The 16,204-nt window shown below is 51.2% G+C and overlaps 6 protein-coding genes across 6 annotated transcripts; 3 read left to right on the forward strand and 3 right to left on the reverse strand.

The window, feature by feature from the left end:
* Window positions 1–4,260: 4,260 nt before the first annotated feature.
* Window positions 4,261–4,593, forward strand: Z519_01263 (uncharacterized protein; the record flags this gene model as incomplete). Its single annotated transcript, XM_016759020.1, has 1 exon — window positions 4,261–4,593. One exon carries the CDS (start codon window positions 4,261–4,263, stop codon window positions 4,591–4,593), a length of 333 nt encoding a protein of 110 aa, XP_016624348.1.
* A 316-nt stretch (window positions 4,594–4,909) lies between these two features.
* Z519_01264 (uncharacterized protein) lies at window positions 4,910–5,604 on the reverse strand (the record flags this gene model as incomplete). The annotated part of the gene is made up of 2 exons (XM_016759021.1): window positions 4,910–5,444; window positions 5,513–5,604. 2 exons carry the CDS (start codon window positions 5,602–5,604, stop codon window positions 4,910–4,912), a joined length of 627 nt encoding a protein of 208 aa, XP_016624349.1.
* A 613-nt stretch (window positions 5,605–6,217) lies between these two features.
* Window positions 6,218–6,853, forward strand: Z519_01265 (uncharacterized protein; the record flags this gene model as incomplete). Its single annotated transcript, XM_016759022.1, has 1 exon — window positions 6,218–6,853. The coding sequence occupies one exon, from the start codon at window positions 6,218–6,220 to the stop codon at window positions 6,851–6,853; it is 636 nt and encodes a 211-aa protein (XP_016624350.1).
* A 1,102-nt stretch (window positions 6,854–7,955) lies between these two features.
* Window positions 7,956–8,351, forward strand: Z519_01266 (uncharacterized protein; the record flags this gene model as incomplete). Its single annotated transcript, XM_016759023.1, has 1 exon — window positions 7,956–8,351. One exon carries the CDS (start codon window positions 7,956–7,958, stop codon window positions 8,349–8,351), a length of 396 nt encoding a protein of 131 aa, XP_016624351.1.
* Window positions 8,352–8,758: 407 nt separating this feature from the next.
* On the reverse strand, window positions 8,759–9,877 carry Z519_01267 (uncharacterized protein; the record flags this gene model as incomplete). The annotated part of the gene is made up of 2 exons (XM_016759024.1): window positions 8,759–9,709; window positions 9,803–9,877. 2 exons carry the CDS (start codon window positions 9,875–9,877, stop codon window positions 8,759–8,761), a joined length of 1,026 nt encoding a protein of 341 aa, XP_016624352.1.
* A 3,948-nt stretch (window positions 9,878–13,825) lies between these two features.
* On the reverse strand, window positions 13,826–16,026 carry Z519_01268 (uncharacterized protein; the record flags this gene model as incomplete). Its single annotated transcript, XM_016759025.1, has 5 exons — window positions 13,826–14,889; window positions 14,942–15,193; window positions 15,246–15,441; window positions 15,492–15,816; window positions 16,007–16,026. 5 exons carry the CDS (start codon window positions 16,024–16,026, stop codon window positions 13,826–13,828), a joined length of 1,857 nt encoding a protein of 618 aa, XP_016624353.1.
* Window positions 16,027–16,204: the final 178 nt, after the last annotated feature.

Raw genomic sequence — 16,204 nt, forward strand, 5'->3', positions numbered from 1 at the left:
CGAGTCGGTTCCCTCAGGACGGTTGCCGAAGTCACGATGTACTACTGCCTGGGTGCTGACCATCTCAATGCAATCTGTCGCTGAAGTCAGCAGGAAACGAAAGGAGCCCAAGATCCTGTACCAGCCGAGAATCGGGCACCCGGACCTGGGGAAACACCGCTGTCATGGCGAACCTGATACAACCGAGGAAAGTCGTGAAAGGAGGTATGACCGATAACTGGGCATTGGGAATTCTGTTTGGGCCGGCCAACCCTGCAACGCTCGAGTCATGCGCCCAAAAGGGCCATTATTCAGCCAGTGGCTTTTGTGAGGAAAGTGTCGTCTCGGGACTTTTCAGACTGAGCTGCCTTTGCTGGAAAAGTCCAGTTTCTCGAAACCTCTTGACATCTCCATGGACTCTGGGAAGCTTTCGGATTTGACTTGCGTCCAATTGCAAAAGAAAGGCCTTCCGAAGCGAGCCGCGCTACAAGTGCTTGCAGACCATCGTTCTGATTTGCACAGGGGGCACATTGAAAACGTTTCGACCCACACTTGGGCACAACTATCCATTCCCTCGACCTGGATAGTCAAGGCCCGTCGAACTACCCTTCCTATCAGAAGCTCCTTACGGCCTCAAATGACTGACGTGCTCTTTTCTAATGACATTCCTCAACTTAATAGCAGCAATACATCTTCGACCACTTCGAGCAGACGAAGATATACCAGATCACTCGATAATCATCAGAGGAGAAAAGAAAACATAAGTCCTATGCAAGATCTATGTGCGCCCACAACATTATCCAGAAGCGCACATCGAGTGAGTGGAGTGGGACCGTGAAAGAGTGCGAATTCCTCACGAAGCTTTCTTTGCATGGCCATCCTCGACGAAGTCGTGCAGATTTTGTCCTTTCTGTGAGTAAGAGTATGCTCTCTTGAAACAACTCGTCAGCGGCGCGGACAAGTGAGCCAGGTTTGCATAGCGTTTGTTGATGGAGGTAAGACGCAGAAGACACCGAGGATACAGCCCATGTTGACATTCTCATCAGCATTACCCTATTTTCATATGTGTAACGAAGGTTTGTTCGACATCGAAGCTACGAGGTAGACGCTGGGGAAATGGGTCGAGGACAAAATCGTCTTAGGCTACAAAAGAATGTGTCATCGATATATCGACGGTGCTCTCTTTATATTCCGGCGCTTTCCTGAAGTACACGGTGGGTGTGTCCAGGTCAACCTTGCGACCCTCAAAACTCTTTCTCAGTTCGTCCCTCCAATCCGCCTCATGTGGAAGATGAGGGATGTCAGAAATGTCAGTCGGCAAGTCCAGAAAAGTGTATAAGTCAGCCTTTCGACGCCCTAGGACTCAGTCACGTTATAGCTTAGATACTATCCATACCAGACGAGGAGGCGGCCCAGCAGCCTTCTTCACAGAGTCTTGGGAGGTTATCACCCTCCGATATTCAAGCCACTGCCAGATCAACGTAATCACTCTCTTCTGTGCCACAGGAAATGAAAGCCACCAAAGACGACGTCGTCGAAGGTTGTATTGCCGCTCTAATCAGCAGTCCTCTCGGTGGGTCGTCATTTGAAAAGATGACATTCATCATATTTGCGTCAGCCTCTCTCCGGTTGGACGAAGACAAGATCAAGTCATACCATATATAGCTAGTTCCAGGCCTTGTAGCTGAAAGGAAGGTGGGAGAAAGGCCAAGTTCGTGAACGGTTGTGGGCTTCCAAATCCTGTTTGTCATGCTCAGCCTGGACCAGTCATCGTCCAGAGCGAGGAGTCTCCGATCAACAGCGGGTACAGTGAAATGGGCTTCTGGACGACCAGCCCTACCTTCTTTTCTGCTCGGATGGGCTTCCACGAATGGCTTCCGGAGAGGCGGAGCCAGACACCCTCTCACAGGTTGACTTCTCGACAACTGGTCTAAATGCTTGGAAATACGACAAGGCACACGCAAGGCAGCCCCAGGCCAATTGGCAACACACCCTTCCATACCACACCATTCAGGCATCAACGTACTAAGGAGCAAACCAACCACCTGTTGAGCCACGAAAACAATGCCTTGTTGTCCAACTGTTGACTCGCACATGGCAAAAATGCCGCATACAAAGTTCAGAAATGGATGTCTTTGACGGACGGGTGTTCCGCTGGGGCCTACATGGCTGTCATCCAGTAGGAGGAAAATCCTCCTGCTTCGCTCGCATTGTCCGGCGACGTTCCCCATGATCCAGTAGGACCGAGATCTCAAAGGTGCTTGCTCTTCGAAGTCCAGGCTTTGCCGGTGCATCAGCGGCCGAGTGCTGTAGCACTTTGGAGACTATCCAGTTCCCACCTGGGCAAATCGTTGACACGAAGCACAGGCATGGGACCATCTCTCGGTCCACCCTTGTCGTGGAAAGTCTGAGAAGTCGAAGACATGCTTTTGGAAGTTAGGCATCACATGACCCAATCTCAGTTCAGACACAGACTTGTGGTCGAGTCCTATCGTCGCGACAGAAAGGGCAACAGGGTGACGGTATGATTGGACTTTGTTGCGGGCGGAAGAGTATCAGAGGGGTCTCCGTCAGTATAGGTGAGACATCAATGTCGAGTCCTCACATTCCCAAGGTATGTGTCGCCACCATGACGTGAGAACAGTGTCCCTAGGAGATAGGTGAAAGAAAATAGGTCGCTCGCGCACATTTTTCGAAGTCTTTCCCTGTGACAAAGTCACCTTTCCACTGTGCGCCGGACAAAATATCTATGGTCAATTCGCCGTCAGAGCCCAGAGACAAGTTTGCGCAGTCTGCAGCCGCTTTAGAACCCATACAATGTGGACGGTGTGAATTATGCCTTGGTAAAATCTTCAGAAGATACAGAGTCGAGGTGGTGAGGTAGGGACATTCTCTATGCCAGCGTGGGAGCACAGGCAGCCTTGTTTGAACGAGGCTGGGTGGTGATGCTCAAAGAACTCTCACCGAAAAGTGACGCAGGCAGCAAGAAGTCGCGCCAGGGTGAGCTGATATCAGCTCTGGTCAGCCTTCTCGGCTCAGCCTTGTCAATCACTTGATTCAGTCTTTTCTTGGAGTATTGAGATCGTCCGATTCCTATCTCTTTTTGCTTTGGTTTGATCGCTTGATCTTGCAGTGGCAATGGCAGTGGATCTGGGGGGAACTTGCGCACGATCCTCCCAGGCATCAATGCTTCTAAAAAGAGCCATTTACTGAGGAGAATGTCGCCATGGAACCGACTCGAGGAGAGTTGTTAGAAGCGTCAGACCTGCGTTGCTGCGTCGCACGTGCGCCTCCACCTCTTCCCTTGTTTCCCTCAAGTATTTCTCAGGCTGAGCTAGAAACAATTGTGACAGTCTTCAAACGTTGGTCAGCCACACATGACGTGTCTGAAGGAGTCGGAGTTGACGTATCTTGAGGAACAAGATTGACGCCACAGGTTGTCGATTCCACCGGCGAACTGCGAACTGCGAACTGCGCCTCAAACTCTCTCGCAAGCGGCGGCTTAATCGGGTCTAGCGGGTCTCGTCAGAGCAAGTACTCCATAGGAACTCCATACTTTCAAACCACTGAGACTGCGCCAGCCTCTTCACAATCTTGATCCCTTTGGTATACATTTCATGCGAGTTACATTCACATCGCACTTGGTACTGTCAGCTCTTCATTCTGCTTTGTCTCCCTCAGAGACATTCCCATCAAGTACACCCACAAGCAAAAGAGGAAGAGGAAGAAAAAGAGAAAGGAGCAACAGTGACAAAGTGGCAGTGGCTGAGCCAAGTCAACCAAGACTTACTATTACGCGTCGCAACGGTTGCTTCCCGTGTCTTTGTCCACGAGGGATGCGCAGTGTGAACTCTCCTATATGAAGTACCTCTACTTTGCGGATATCGTCTGCCCTTGCAATTCGTCCATTGGTCGTCTGGTCTGTGCGTACAGACCTCGCCTTTACACCTGAGGTATATCAGTGATTCCTTTCTCAATTCATCACTCTCCGCAGCACTGCGCAACACGGTCGTTGTCACGCCAGAGTGAAGTCTTGCCTTTGTGCGTCCCTCGTCCTTCATCCCTAGTCCCTCCGAAGAGCAGCAGGAAGCGAAAAGCTACCGAACTCCAACGTATTCGGCTTTGAAACCTGCAATCAAGCTCAAGGGAACGTCCTGCTTCTCAAAACACCAGAACCCACATCTACATTATCTAGGCAACAAGAAGCTTTCCCCGAACCTCTTTCCTCAACCGATCGAATCAACCCCCCGAGCAAATCAAATCACCCCCGCCAAATCCGTCATGGGCGACAAATTCGATCCTCCCCAATATCCTCCCCCCGCTCAAACCAACCAAGCAGGCTTCCAGTCCCCTCCGCCCCAGATGGCCTACGACCCCAACTACCAGCAACAGTACGATGCCAGCCGCGGCGCGAACCAGGGTTACTATGGAGGCCCGCCGCCGCCGCAGGGCTACTATGGCGGAGGACCTGGCTACGGACCACCACAGGGGTGGAACGGCCAGCAACCACCGCCGGTGGTGTATGAGAGGGATCGAGGGAGCGGCGGCCCGGGCATTTGTGCAGGGTTATTGGCGGGGTTGGCCTGTTGTTGCTGTTTGGATGCCTTGTTCTGAGCGTCTCTCCGGTGATGAAGATGAGGAGGCTCGGAGAGACGGAGAGAAATTGAGATGAAACACTCGTCTAGAGACGGTAAAAGAACGTCCAGCTGTTATCTGGGGATTTATTCTTAAGGGTGGGATATTTTCCCCCGTTTCTTCCTTGTGCCTGTATGGATTTTTGCATAGCGTTATGAGCTGGGAACAGCAAAGAAATGTGAGCTTCACAATATGTCCGAGGACAGACTGTGATGCATTTTTGATCTAATCGAAATGGCCTTCCGACTGCCAGTTCGTTCCCTAATGGGAAGTTCACCTCGGTATCTTGTCCACCTCACATTATAGAGCAATTGTTGGCCTGACTCAAGCCACCACTTTCCGTCGTCGTTCTCGCTGCAGTCCGGGTGATGTCCTCCAGGACTTCCCACATCAGCTCGCCCGTCAACGCACTGCACTCTGCATACCGATCACAGTGCATCTCCTGGGCGGCGCGCAGACCTTCCTGTGGCATGACGCATTCATAAGACCCATCCTCACGCTTCTCCTCGGTGCGCTCGTCTCGCTTGAGACCCAGCAGCATGACCGGCATGCTGTGCTCAAGGTCATGGTAGTGCAAGGACAGCTGCTTGCGCCAGTAATGCTGTGCATTGTGCAGAGACTCACGGGAAGAAATCGAGAAGGCGATAATGGTAAAGGCCGGTTCAGGCGGGAACGGGTCGATGAAGAGCGGCGACGTCGATGCGTGGATTCGGAAGTTGTACGGACGCCGAAACAAGGTGACGTCGAAGGTCACTGGCCCAACTGGGGCGAAGACTCGTTTCCTCGGCGCAGATAGATCGAGCTTGCCGTCGCGGATGTGTTCCAGCTGTCTGCGCGCCCGCTTTGAGCCTTAACATTGGACCGGACTGGATGGAAGAATGAAAAGGGGATGACTTACGATAGGAAGGTGGCTTTGCCCACGCCAGGGCTGCCGAGGAAGAGAATATCAACCTCCGGAACAGGCTGAGCCTCGGGGACTGGCGCTGTCATGGCTAAGCTCGTTGCCACGGACGGCGTCATTCATCCTGGTAGCTGAGTCGGGAATCCATGCTATGATGCGGAGGATAGGGATTGACAGGGGAGAAAGAATTGGTGCATGGAAAAAGTTGATATCAGCCTTGGCCAAGAAGCCCAGACCTGTGCCGCTTTCGACGGCTGGCAACGTCCTCAACTCTCCAACTCTCTGCTTGTCTGGCACGCTAATTCTGTTCCCGATTCTCTACCCGAAAGCATGCGGAGCTGGCAACTGTGTTATGAGATCCAAATTCGTTGCTGGAAGGTTGGCTTCGGGTTGATGGAGTAGAGACTGTAGTTGAGCTTGACCATGGGCAAGCCATCGGGAGGCGGGACAGGCGAAGTAGATTCTTGTCTGACAAAATGGACCACTGGTATGCTCAATATGCTACGAAAGGAGGGCGGCTTGTTGTCAGACGGCGCTCTTACTTTTCGACGCAGCCTGGCAGGTGGTATGGCATAATACGTCATCATACTGAAAGCGGCCACTGTCACCCTGCACGAACTACGCGTCTCCTTGTCTTTTGAATGGTGTAGCCTGCGACTTCTCTACGCCAGTATCCTTCTCATTCATACTTTACTCCAGTTTATGCCGGTCACTCAGCTGTCCCAGCTCCAACCGGGCCAATTTGTTTCGATCGTCCTCAAAGCGGACCAAAGGACCGGACGACAAGTTCAAGGCGCCATCTCCCAACTTCTTACCCGCCACAATCATCCTCGAGGGATCAAGGTCAAATTGACCGACGGCCGAGTCGGACGTGTCCAACGGATTCTCGCCCAAGCGCCACCTTTGTCGCACGGCAGGATGTCGTCGAATAACCCCTGGGCAAGCGCCGAAAGCCAGGGAAACCCTTACACTTCTCCCACCTCCAACCAACAGAACCAAGGCGCAGCACAATCCTACTATCAGTCCCGTCCTTCACAGAACCAGTCACAGCAATATCATCCATCACAGCAACAGTCGCCCACGCCGGCGCAAGGAATCAACCGCTCCGACACCGAACAGCTGTTGGCGCAGCAGAGCGACCGAGCAGAACAAGTCGAGCACATGCAGCAGTACGAAGCGAATGCTCGGCAAACAGAGGACGACAGGATCCAAGCGCAGCTCCAGAGAGAGTTCCCGAACATTGACAGCAGTTTAATAGCTGCAATCTACAATGAGAGAAAGGGGCAGGGCGACCTCGGTGAGGTACGGGAGTTGTTGCAAGAATTGAATACCAGTTGATCGAGGAAATGGGACCACAGAGACTGAGCGCTGAAGAAAGAAGCCGACCCTGCGTCGTTGACGGACAAGTTGCATCCGATAGCTGCAGAACGTAGCAGACGAGGCGACACTCCGGAGTGGAGTTGTGCTGAGTACTAGTGCTTGCTCTAGACAGTCTCAAACTTTTCCGGTCTATCCTCAATCACGCGTCTCTTGTTCCTCTCCAGGGGCTCGAGAAGCCCATACAACTGAGAGACAAAGGTCCACTTCTTGCACAAGTTCGCCTTCATTGTAGATGAGGCCGTGTTCAACCTGGCGACGAATTCCTCCCAGTTGCTACCGAGGAAGCACCCTTTGTTAGACAGTGCAGTCTATCCTCTGAGCGGCTTTGGTCTCATTCGTTATGGAGTTGTTTATGGCATTGATTCCACAAGTCTGGTTTGCGCTAACTTTTCAGTCTTTGCACATATGACCGGCTCAGAGCACACGTTCTGTGCCATTGCAGGTATATCCGGCCGTCAAGAATCTTTGCAGTCTATAGCGTTCACTACAACCATGAAATGCCTTGGAACGCCGCAACCACGGCCTAGTTGGCTATGTGCCTGACGGTGAGTGATTGTCAGACATGGTGTATCGGCTAGATTGAAGCATAGATTAGAGCTTCTCGTGCCGCCAGGACGATATTCATCGGGCAGCCAAGGTTGTCCCATGCCATCGGTCTCTTTGCTTGTCCTATACAGAAGGTCTGACAACCGCAAGTCCTTGTCAGGCAATGATGTCAGCGACGTCTCCGACGCACACGATATGCCCCTGAACTATATGTCAGTTCGGTGTGTCCAAGATAGTTCGGAGACCGATTGTTTGGCTTTAATCCACGGCAAGGCCAGACGCAAAAGGGTTCATGATGTGTCGGCGATCGATATCTCGCCCGGAGGATATTATGAGGTTGACAATCGGCCAATCCCATCTGGCCATTCCTTCGCAACCTTGCACAGAGCAACGGTTCGGAGAACTGGGTCAACAGTCGCTTTTTTAAAGCTTAAAGAGATCCCTTCTCTCTAACGATGGTTTCAAGTCCACAGCGCAACCTTCGCCCAAGAATTTCACGCACCAAACTCACACCATGGCGCGGTCGTGCTCATTGCTCAAAAACAAACCACACCACCTTCTGTGCCTTGGGCCACACTATGACATGGCTCTCAAGCTCCAACAAAAGCTCGCCCCTCACTTTACCTACTGCGCCATCTTCACCAAGATCGAACCCAAAAAGACATACTCGCTGGACAACTTCGAACTGATGCTCGAGGTAATCTACCTGGCCCCCGAAGGCGTCATTCTCGGAGGTGGCTTAAACGAAGAGGAAGGCGAGGAGATGCGCCAACTCGTCGCGGCCCGCAAAGACGAGAATGGACAGCCGATGAAGTTCGCCAAGGTCCTTCCCGGCAGGTTTGAGCAGAGCAGGCCCGAGGGTCTAGTCGAGACGACCCAGGGACTTGTAGGGCGAGGCCTTCAACGTTGAATGGTGAAAGGGGCAGGGCCCCCTGCCAATCCAGTTCGAACTCGACACAGAGATGCGGACGCTGAAGGCTAACGTCAGGAATTATTACCACACAGGCGTGCCTGGTTCAAAGCTTTGAGAGAGCACGGCCCTTTTCTTTGGTAAGGAGATGTGGGATGTTGAAGAAAGCATTAACATTGGGCACAGTACCTCGGTCAATGGAGTTTCGAGATTGTCACGCGTGTCTCACGCCGTATTCCTTTGTATAACTAAATGCCACAAGCTCGCTGCCACTTGCTACATACTGTGCACGTTGAATACTGTGAAATTATTCCGCCCCCCCCCCCTCTGAACCGATTGCCTCTCCTTCGTTTCCATCCCACACACCGAGTGTCCTCGAAACAGGTTACATACCGTAGTTAGGTATGTCACTGACGGCGCTGTGCAAACGGTCCACCCCTGTTGGCCAAATCGACGGCTCTCTTTGTGGCCTCGTCAAAGTCCTCCTGGGGCAGGCCCAAGATGTCGTTGTGTAGGCCGTACTTGGACCCGTAGTCGCCGTCGCCGTTGGGGTAAAAGACGCGCGCGTACAGCAATTTGACGAAGCCCATCCTGTCACCGGCACGCATCTGCGCCACGCCGCTCTCGTACCGCGCCTTCACGTCCTCGTGTGCGACAGTCCAGTCATTCTCGCTGTTCCCAGTGACACGCAGCACCGACGCGAGCATGTCGCGCTGGCTGGCCCGGAACGATGAGATGTACATGACGTTGTTCCGGAACATGGACAGCGTAGGCGTCTTGTCGGCCTCGTCGTCAGGCAGGATCTTCAGGCCGAGCAGTGCCGCGGCCGCGCGGCCGCACTGTAGCCAGGTGGTCGTGTTGATCTTTGTGTTCCCGTCGTCGTACAGCGTCACGGTCTTGTTGGGGATGTCGAACCCATACGTTCCTGGCCCCGCCGCCAGCGAGTACTCGTACCAGAAGCTGCAGGTGAAGCTGATCCAGGCGCTGACGCCGAGGCTCTCGATGTGCTTGCGTGTCACGTCCTTCTGGTCGCCGATGATGATGTCGTGCTGGAGCCCCTTGTTGCGCGGATCGCTGCTGTATTCGTTGGGCAGGATCCACGGCACACCCGCCGCGGCCGCGGCGTCGATCAGTTTCGTCTCCGCGTCCTTAGGCGCTGTCACCGCCATGGTGATAATCAGTGCATCCTGGCCCCTGAGCGCATCCACCAGCGATGCTTGGTCCTCGTAGTTGACTTTCTTGACAATCATGCCCTCGGGCACCGGGCTCTTCGAGTCCGTCCGCGTGATGGCCGTAAGCTTGTGTTTGCCCGTTTTCAAGAGTGCCCGGGCCATGTATTCGCCGACCTGGCCTCCTGCCTGTTGTTGCCGTCTGTCAGTCAATGCTCTTGGATTTTATGCGATGAAAGACGGAATTGATAGTATCATTTGCCTCTCTGGCTGTCCACTTACACCGACAATTGCAATATTTTCCACATAGTTCTTGTAGCCCTGCAGCTGGTCCTTCGCGTACTGCTGCTGTGTCATGATAGGAGGCGTTGCGAAGGTTATTTTCAAAACAGAAAAGGCGGCCTTCAATAAAATATCAAAGTTGTTCGGATCACCGATATGTAAGAAAAATAGACAAGTCTGATGATAATGTTGCTGTTGCCGTTATATGGTACCTGATATTCACTGTCTGTGGTGAATGGCAGGTCAAACTTGGACATCGCAATCGCCGCCAGTGTCTCTATATGTACCGTTTTCCAATCCGACGTTGAGCGGCGAGATCTCGCATATGGAGACCTCTACCGTCTCTCTATCCCTTTCTTGCTTTTTTGGCTTGCGTTCGGACCTTATATCTCTATATCCGACCGGCATTTCCAGACTGGGCTATGGGCGAAAACCCGTCCCTGCCCGTCGTATAGAAGAGATGCAAATAGGCAATCGAGACGTCATTAAGCCCCTGAATGAGGCATAGCGCCGCTGCCTACTAGGGATACGACGCAGTCGGAGGAAACAGGCGCCGACTTCTCGGTGACTTTTGCTCCTGCAGTTGACTGGGTGAGACGGTAAATGGACAGTCCTACGCACAGATCCAGGTAGACACATACCGAGGATCATTAGGGCTCGCCCATATCGCTTTTACTCGGCCGGAAGTTGGAATTGCGATCCGGACGACTCGGGCGATGTTTCGGCGTTTAACATCATAGCCTGAACGGGTTTGTACTCAGGCACGCAGCGTGCTCGTGCTAGGTGCAAAGGCTGACAAAAGGCATGGCGCCCATCCAGCAGTCGCACAACTCTTAACGAGTTTGTGAGTTCAGACGACTCTGGGAAATGAGCCAAAAGAAGAATGTAGGGAAATGGCAGGGCTGATTATGTACAAGGCTAAGCCGCCTCAGCCGCCTCCTTAATTTTTCAGGGGATTCAGCCTCGCTGGTCCTTGATCAAGAACTTTCACTCTGGGTACGGAGCATTCTCATTCTCGCGCCCAATCTGGCAGGCTCAGAAGGGCGAGCACAGAACTTTCCATTTCTTGACTTGTGCTGTTTTGGATGCTAGATTACGCTGACTCTTTTTTTTTTATATAGTACCAAATTTTTACGAAAGATTATGCCGAATGTTGAGGTATTCTATTGTAATAAATTTGGTCTAAAATGGCTGGTGTACGAGAACCTTGCAGACATCTGTTTCAATGAAGCTCGAGTGGACTCTGCAAAGCCCCATTCATATGCTGCTGGCTAACATGTCTTTTTCTGCCAAGGAGAACTGCTGTGGTCGGCAGCACTCTCGCGTAGCTGAGAAGGCAGCGGGGCGGTGCAAGTCGATGAGATAGCCTTCTTGATCCCGCTTTAGACGACCGCCCAACCCTGAATAACTCTGTTCCTTCTCACGCGCATCAAAACCATAGTGACAGCCTTACAAGCAGCCGCACAATCCTTCCCGGGCATGCTTTCACGATGTCCCAAAGCGTCGCCCAGCAATGGCAGACCCTATATCGATAATAGGTACCGTTGGTTCGATCGCCAAACATCATCGACATCGTCGGCAAGACCACAGTTCTATTCGTGAATTTCGAAATGACTGGAAAGAGGCAGATTCACCTTTCTCAGCCTTACCACCCAGCTTACGGCTCTCCACGCAGCACTTGTGAAAATCAAAGAATGAGTGGATAGTGATCTTGGTGATGCGCTCTATCAGTTGGTCATGGACCTGGATGTTTCAATGAGTTGCTGCAGATGGTTAATCGGCAAAATCGACGGACTGTTCTCAGAGCTGCACTAGACGGCGGACGCAACACTAGACATTTCTAGTAAATTCAATGCTTGTCTTGGGAGGTAAAAATGTAGAGAATATTCAGAAGTTGATTGAACAACAAACGAGCACTCCGACTTTACTACTCACAGCATGCAACTGGTAGGTCTTGAATATCGTGCTGATCAGCTGTCCAAAATGCTCATTACTCCAGCAAAACAATATCCGAGCAGAAAGGATTAGTTGAAAAGTCCAGTACTCGGAATGTCCTTCGGCGAATGGAAATTGATTCAGCGTCCTTACTTGTGCATCACGACTCAGCTTCTCTCATTAGCCAATGGACGGACAATTTATCTAAGCTCTCGGCCATTTTCTCCCTCGATAGAGAGCTCTTTGTTTCCAAGATTTACGAGCGGGCGTTTCGAGGCTTCGTAAAGGAATTATCAGGGACCTACGCAACGCAGTAGGTACAAAGAAATTGGAGTAGCTGAATGCCTTGTTCTATTCACGTAGTCCTATTAACAACGACTCAACGCTTAAGAAAAAGGAAGAGTTCTCTCTCAGCCGGTTCGGGTGAGAGGAGACTCTTATAGCTTCCCCTCTTTCTGTCACGTGAAAAGGGTAAGGCAGCGTTAACCGATAGCCTTGTGCTTCAATCATCCTTTGCCTTATCCTTTTCTTTCTATACCGTCCACCCGATTCGGGTGGAGGGCGTAGAGTACTTGGGGACAACGGTGGGCTCGTGACAGGAATCCCTAATGCGACAACAAGGCGATACACAAGCTAAAATACGGTCACAAGCGATCGACCGTGGGCTTGAACTAGACTCAAGACGGCTGAGACGTGAATGCAAGTCGCTTCTACTTGGTACCAGAGAGAGTGGGAAGAGCGAAATTGTAACGCGGTGGAAGAGTCTCCATCAAAATGGCTATACGGTGCAAGAGCTAGCACTTTGGCGACCTATAGTTTACCGAAATCTCGTCAGCTCTGCACAACTTTCCATTAGGGAGACGGGGCAATTCCAAATACACCCGGAGCAGGAGGGCAATCGAGCGCACTGCGAATTCTTGTTGAATTACTCTGTCGACCCAGATCCAGACAAGCCTCTCGAAACGAAGGTTGGCGAAGCAATCAGCTCTATATGGCACGACCCTTGTATTCCAAGAATTCTCGAACGCTCGGATGAATTCTATATGATGGACTCGGCCCCATAGTCAGTGAACCGACCCAATTATTTTGCTTAACACTAATAGTTCGAAGTTTGTTCACTGAAGCAAAAAAAGAATTGCGTCTCCAGACTACGTCCCACGACCAGAAGACCTGTTCAGAACCAGAGAAAACTGGGCCAGTCTCATCTCGAGGCTTACTTTCCGACTACACCGGTGGTAACGACGTGAATAGGGCCGCAAAGCACATTTTCTGGGGCTTCAATTAACTCAACCGCGCCAGTCTCAATCTGTCTCCGCATCTTACAATGACCACCGACGAGACGAACATGAGACTCGTGTTTGCCACCTTCAAAAAGATTGTACTTCAATCTGCATTACGCGATTCTGAGATTTTCTAGCAAAGAGGCTGCATTTCAGTTACTATTCGCCCATTGTATCACTCTGCTATACTGGTTGGTACCAGCTACTCGGGGCATCATTCCATCCGTAACACGGGGGTTTCTCTTGCTGTAGGGATCTGTAACAACGATACCACGCGGGATAGGGAGTCTATCATAGTAAGTGTATCGAGAGAGATTATAGAACGCTGCGAGTGCACAAAGTGAGGATGTGGAACAACAAAGGTATTGAAATCTGTGCCTCTATTTAATGGTCGTGACACTCTGTTGGTTTATACCTATTGACTATGCCCTATCTCCGAGCCTTTCCTAGCATCCTCCGGTGACTTGTGACCCATGCTCGAGAGGTTAGGATTCGTACCACCAAGAGATCGGCAGTGACTAGCATTCCTGGCACTTAGCTGCACCGTTGAATGGGTGAGGCTGTACAATCGTATACGAACCTGACACGGAGGTAGGTTAGGGATACTAATAGTACGCATGTCCTTCGCAACGAGGCAAGCAACTGGACACTCGAAAGGTCTCAGGGTAGGTACCTCAGGACAGGATATTCAAGATAGGTTAAGACGGCTTGATTGATATTGATTGATTCAAAACACAGGACTCTGTGCTGCCAGGGCGTAACCTGATACCTCCCTAACAAGCTCTGTCCCACTGCCCTGGCCGCTAACCTACCATGCGGAACTTGAAAACGCCATGACGTGGCGGCCGAACCGGTAGTACGTCCAGGTTACACCATCAGGGCCGTTCGCTACGGTTCTTCCCCAAGTAGGCTCGGCCTCCAGATGAAAATACCGATAAATCTTTTTCTCCCTCGCCGTCCTCGGTTTCAATTCCTTATCCCAGTATATGTCCCATTGCACCCGCGCCCTTTGCAAAACCCATCTTAACTTGTACAACTGCTCGGCTCCAACAGCTCTTAGTTCTTCCCAATCGTCGTCCGTATTCCGCAGAAACTCAAAATAGAATGTAGGTTCACGTCCTGTGATTCGTGTCCTTCCGTAGTACCCTTCCTTGCGCAAAGGTCGCTTTCTCGTCTTAATCGCGCAGATGCTTACGGCGAGTTCGGAAGGTAGGTCTCCGTCTTCAGGAGGCTCCTCTGCGCTTGTGATAATGATTTTGACTCGCTTCTCGTGTTCTGCTAAGACCTCTGATAGAAATCCAACCAAGTCTTGGGACTGATCACTGTCGTCAATGTCTGCTTCGCAGCAGTCTATTCGGTCAACAATGATTGCAAATGGTGTGGTCAGCCTAGCGACAACTGAGCTGAAGAGACGGCACGCCTGGTGGAAATTTATGGTCTTCCGGAAGACGCGGAGGTTGAATATGTCGGGGGCTTCGATGGTGAGCTCCGGCATTTGTTCCAGCAGCTGACATATGAGTTTCCTAATCACCATCGTCGGAGTGAATATTTGATCTGCTGGTCGGTCGCACATTGCAGACGCCACTAACACATCCTGAACTTGAAAAGCTTGAATCATATCCATCGAAAACTCGGTAACCCAAGTATCGCGATCTTCGGCAGGCCCAAAGATTGCCAGGATAGAGGCCGGTTCAAGTTGATACCATTCTTGAAGGTAATCTAACATACCGTTTACCTCCCAGTGTTCCTTCGGTGAGAGTCGAAATTCACGAGACTGCCACATGATCAATTCCTCCCATTCGGTTTCCGTGTCAGGAAGAATGGCGTTGATTAGACTATCGCTCCAATTTCTTGTCTGTGCATGGTGTATCTCTGCGAAGCGAAATCAGCTATCCTATGGGATTGGAACCGACTCAGAGCTTACTGGAGTAACCGAGTTGTAGTGTGTCAACCGCTTGAGTCAATGCTGAGATATTTGCGACCATAGAACGTGACTGGTCAGCAATGGAATCGATCATCCTGGACTGATCTTTCAAAATCTCGTGTGTGTCCTTCAACACAGCTAGACTTGCAGACTCGGCGAGGTCTTTTAACGTCCGGTATGAATGCTCCACCCTCTGGAGACCCTCTTCGAAGTCATACTTTGGTTTCAATGACGTTACATCCACAAGCTTGGCTGAAAGGCTTTGTTAGCTTGCAGTAAATTTTGTAGGCCACTAGCAACTCACCTATCCTACCAATGGCACAGTATTCCGTAACGCAAACAATCAGATCCAGGACGTCGAGATACGTCTTAGCGAGCTGAGCTCTCATTTGATCAGTCGGAAACAGCACATCATATAAACCCAGGAACGGTAGCTTTTGCCGAAGACTTTCGAAGACGGCGATGACCTTTTCTTTCTTCTCCTGTTTTGCAACCAAAATCTGCTTCTGTTAGCCGAAAATACCATCATCTGGGATGGTAGCGGATGGACCTTGAATATGATCATCAAGCATCCATATGGTATCGTGTACTCTGGACTCTGAGGTACCAGCGGGTCAAAAATCTCCGCCAGCTGCTGTGCAAGAGAAGCAAAGGTGTAGGTAGCGTCAGAAAGCCATTGCCTCTTCGACTGCTCTAATCTATTGGTCGACTCGCAATATCTCTCTTCAATAAATTGTTCGACGGCGGTCGCATCAAAATGTTTGATCTCATATCCATCTACCTTACCAGACAAGAGCAAGGCATCATCAGGCGGCAGATACTTTGCTAGCCTAGAGTTGGACGCTCGACAGGCGTCAAGAGCCTTTTTGTATATACTAGAGTAATTGAGTTAACTGTGTCCCGGGACATACAGAGTACCTTCGGAATGTTAAGGCTCATGCTCACAAATTGTCAGTACCAGGTCGATACCACTCACTGAGCGACCCCTGCGGCTTGTCGCGAGGTCTTGCACCTGGGGCTACGCGGATAGGATGCGTCTGGCTGAAAGTATTTTGATGATTTTACAAGCCATCAAGATACGACATGGTTGCACGACAAAAACTGTTGACCCAGCCCTAAACCAGCAGAGGAGGTTAGCTGATCACACAACCGACTCTGCGCCCATCCGGGCACTCTCCACCCACCGATGTCGCCGTCACCAGAGAGATTTCTTCCAAGTTGACAATCAATCGAAATTTGGACCTTTTGTACAGCAAGAAGAAA

Source organism: Cladophialophora bantiana (assembly GCF_000835475.1).
Source record: "Cladophialophora bantiana CBS 173.52 unplaced genomic scaffold supercont1.2, whole genome shotgun sequence".
NCBI classification, from domain to species: Eukaryota; Fungi; Ascomycota; class Eurotiomycetes; order Chaetothyriales; family Herpotrichiellaceae; genus Cladophialophora; species Cladophialophora bantiana.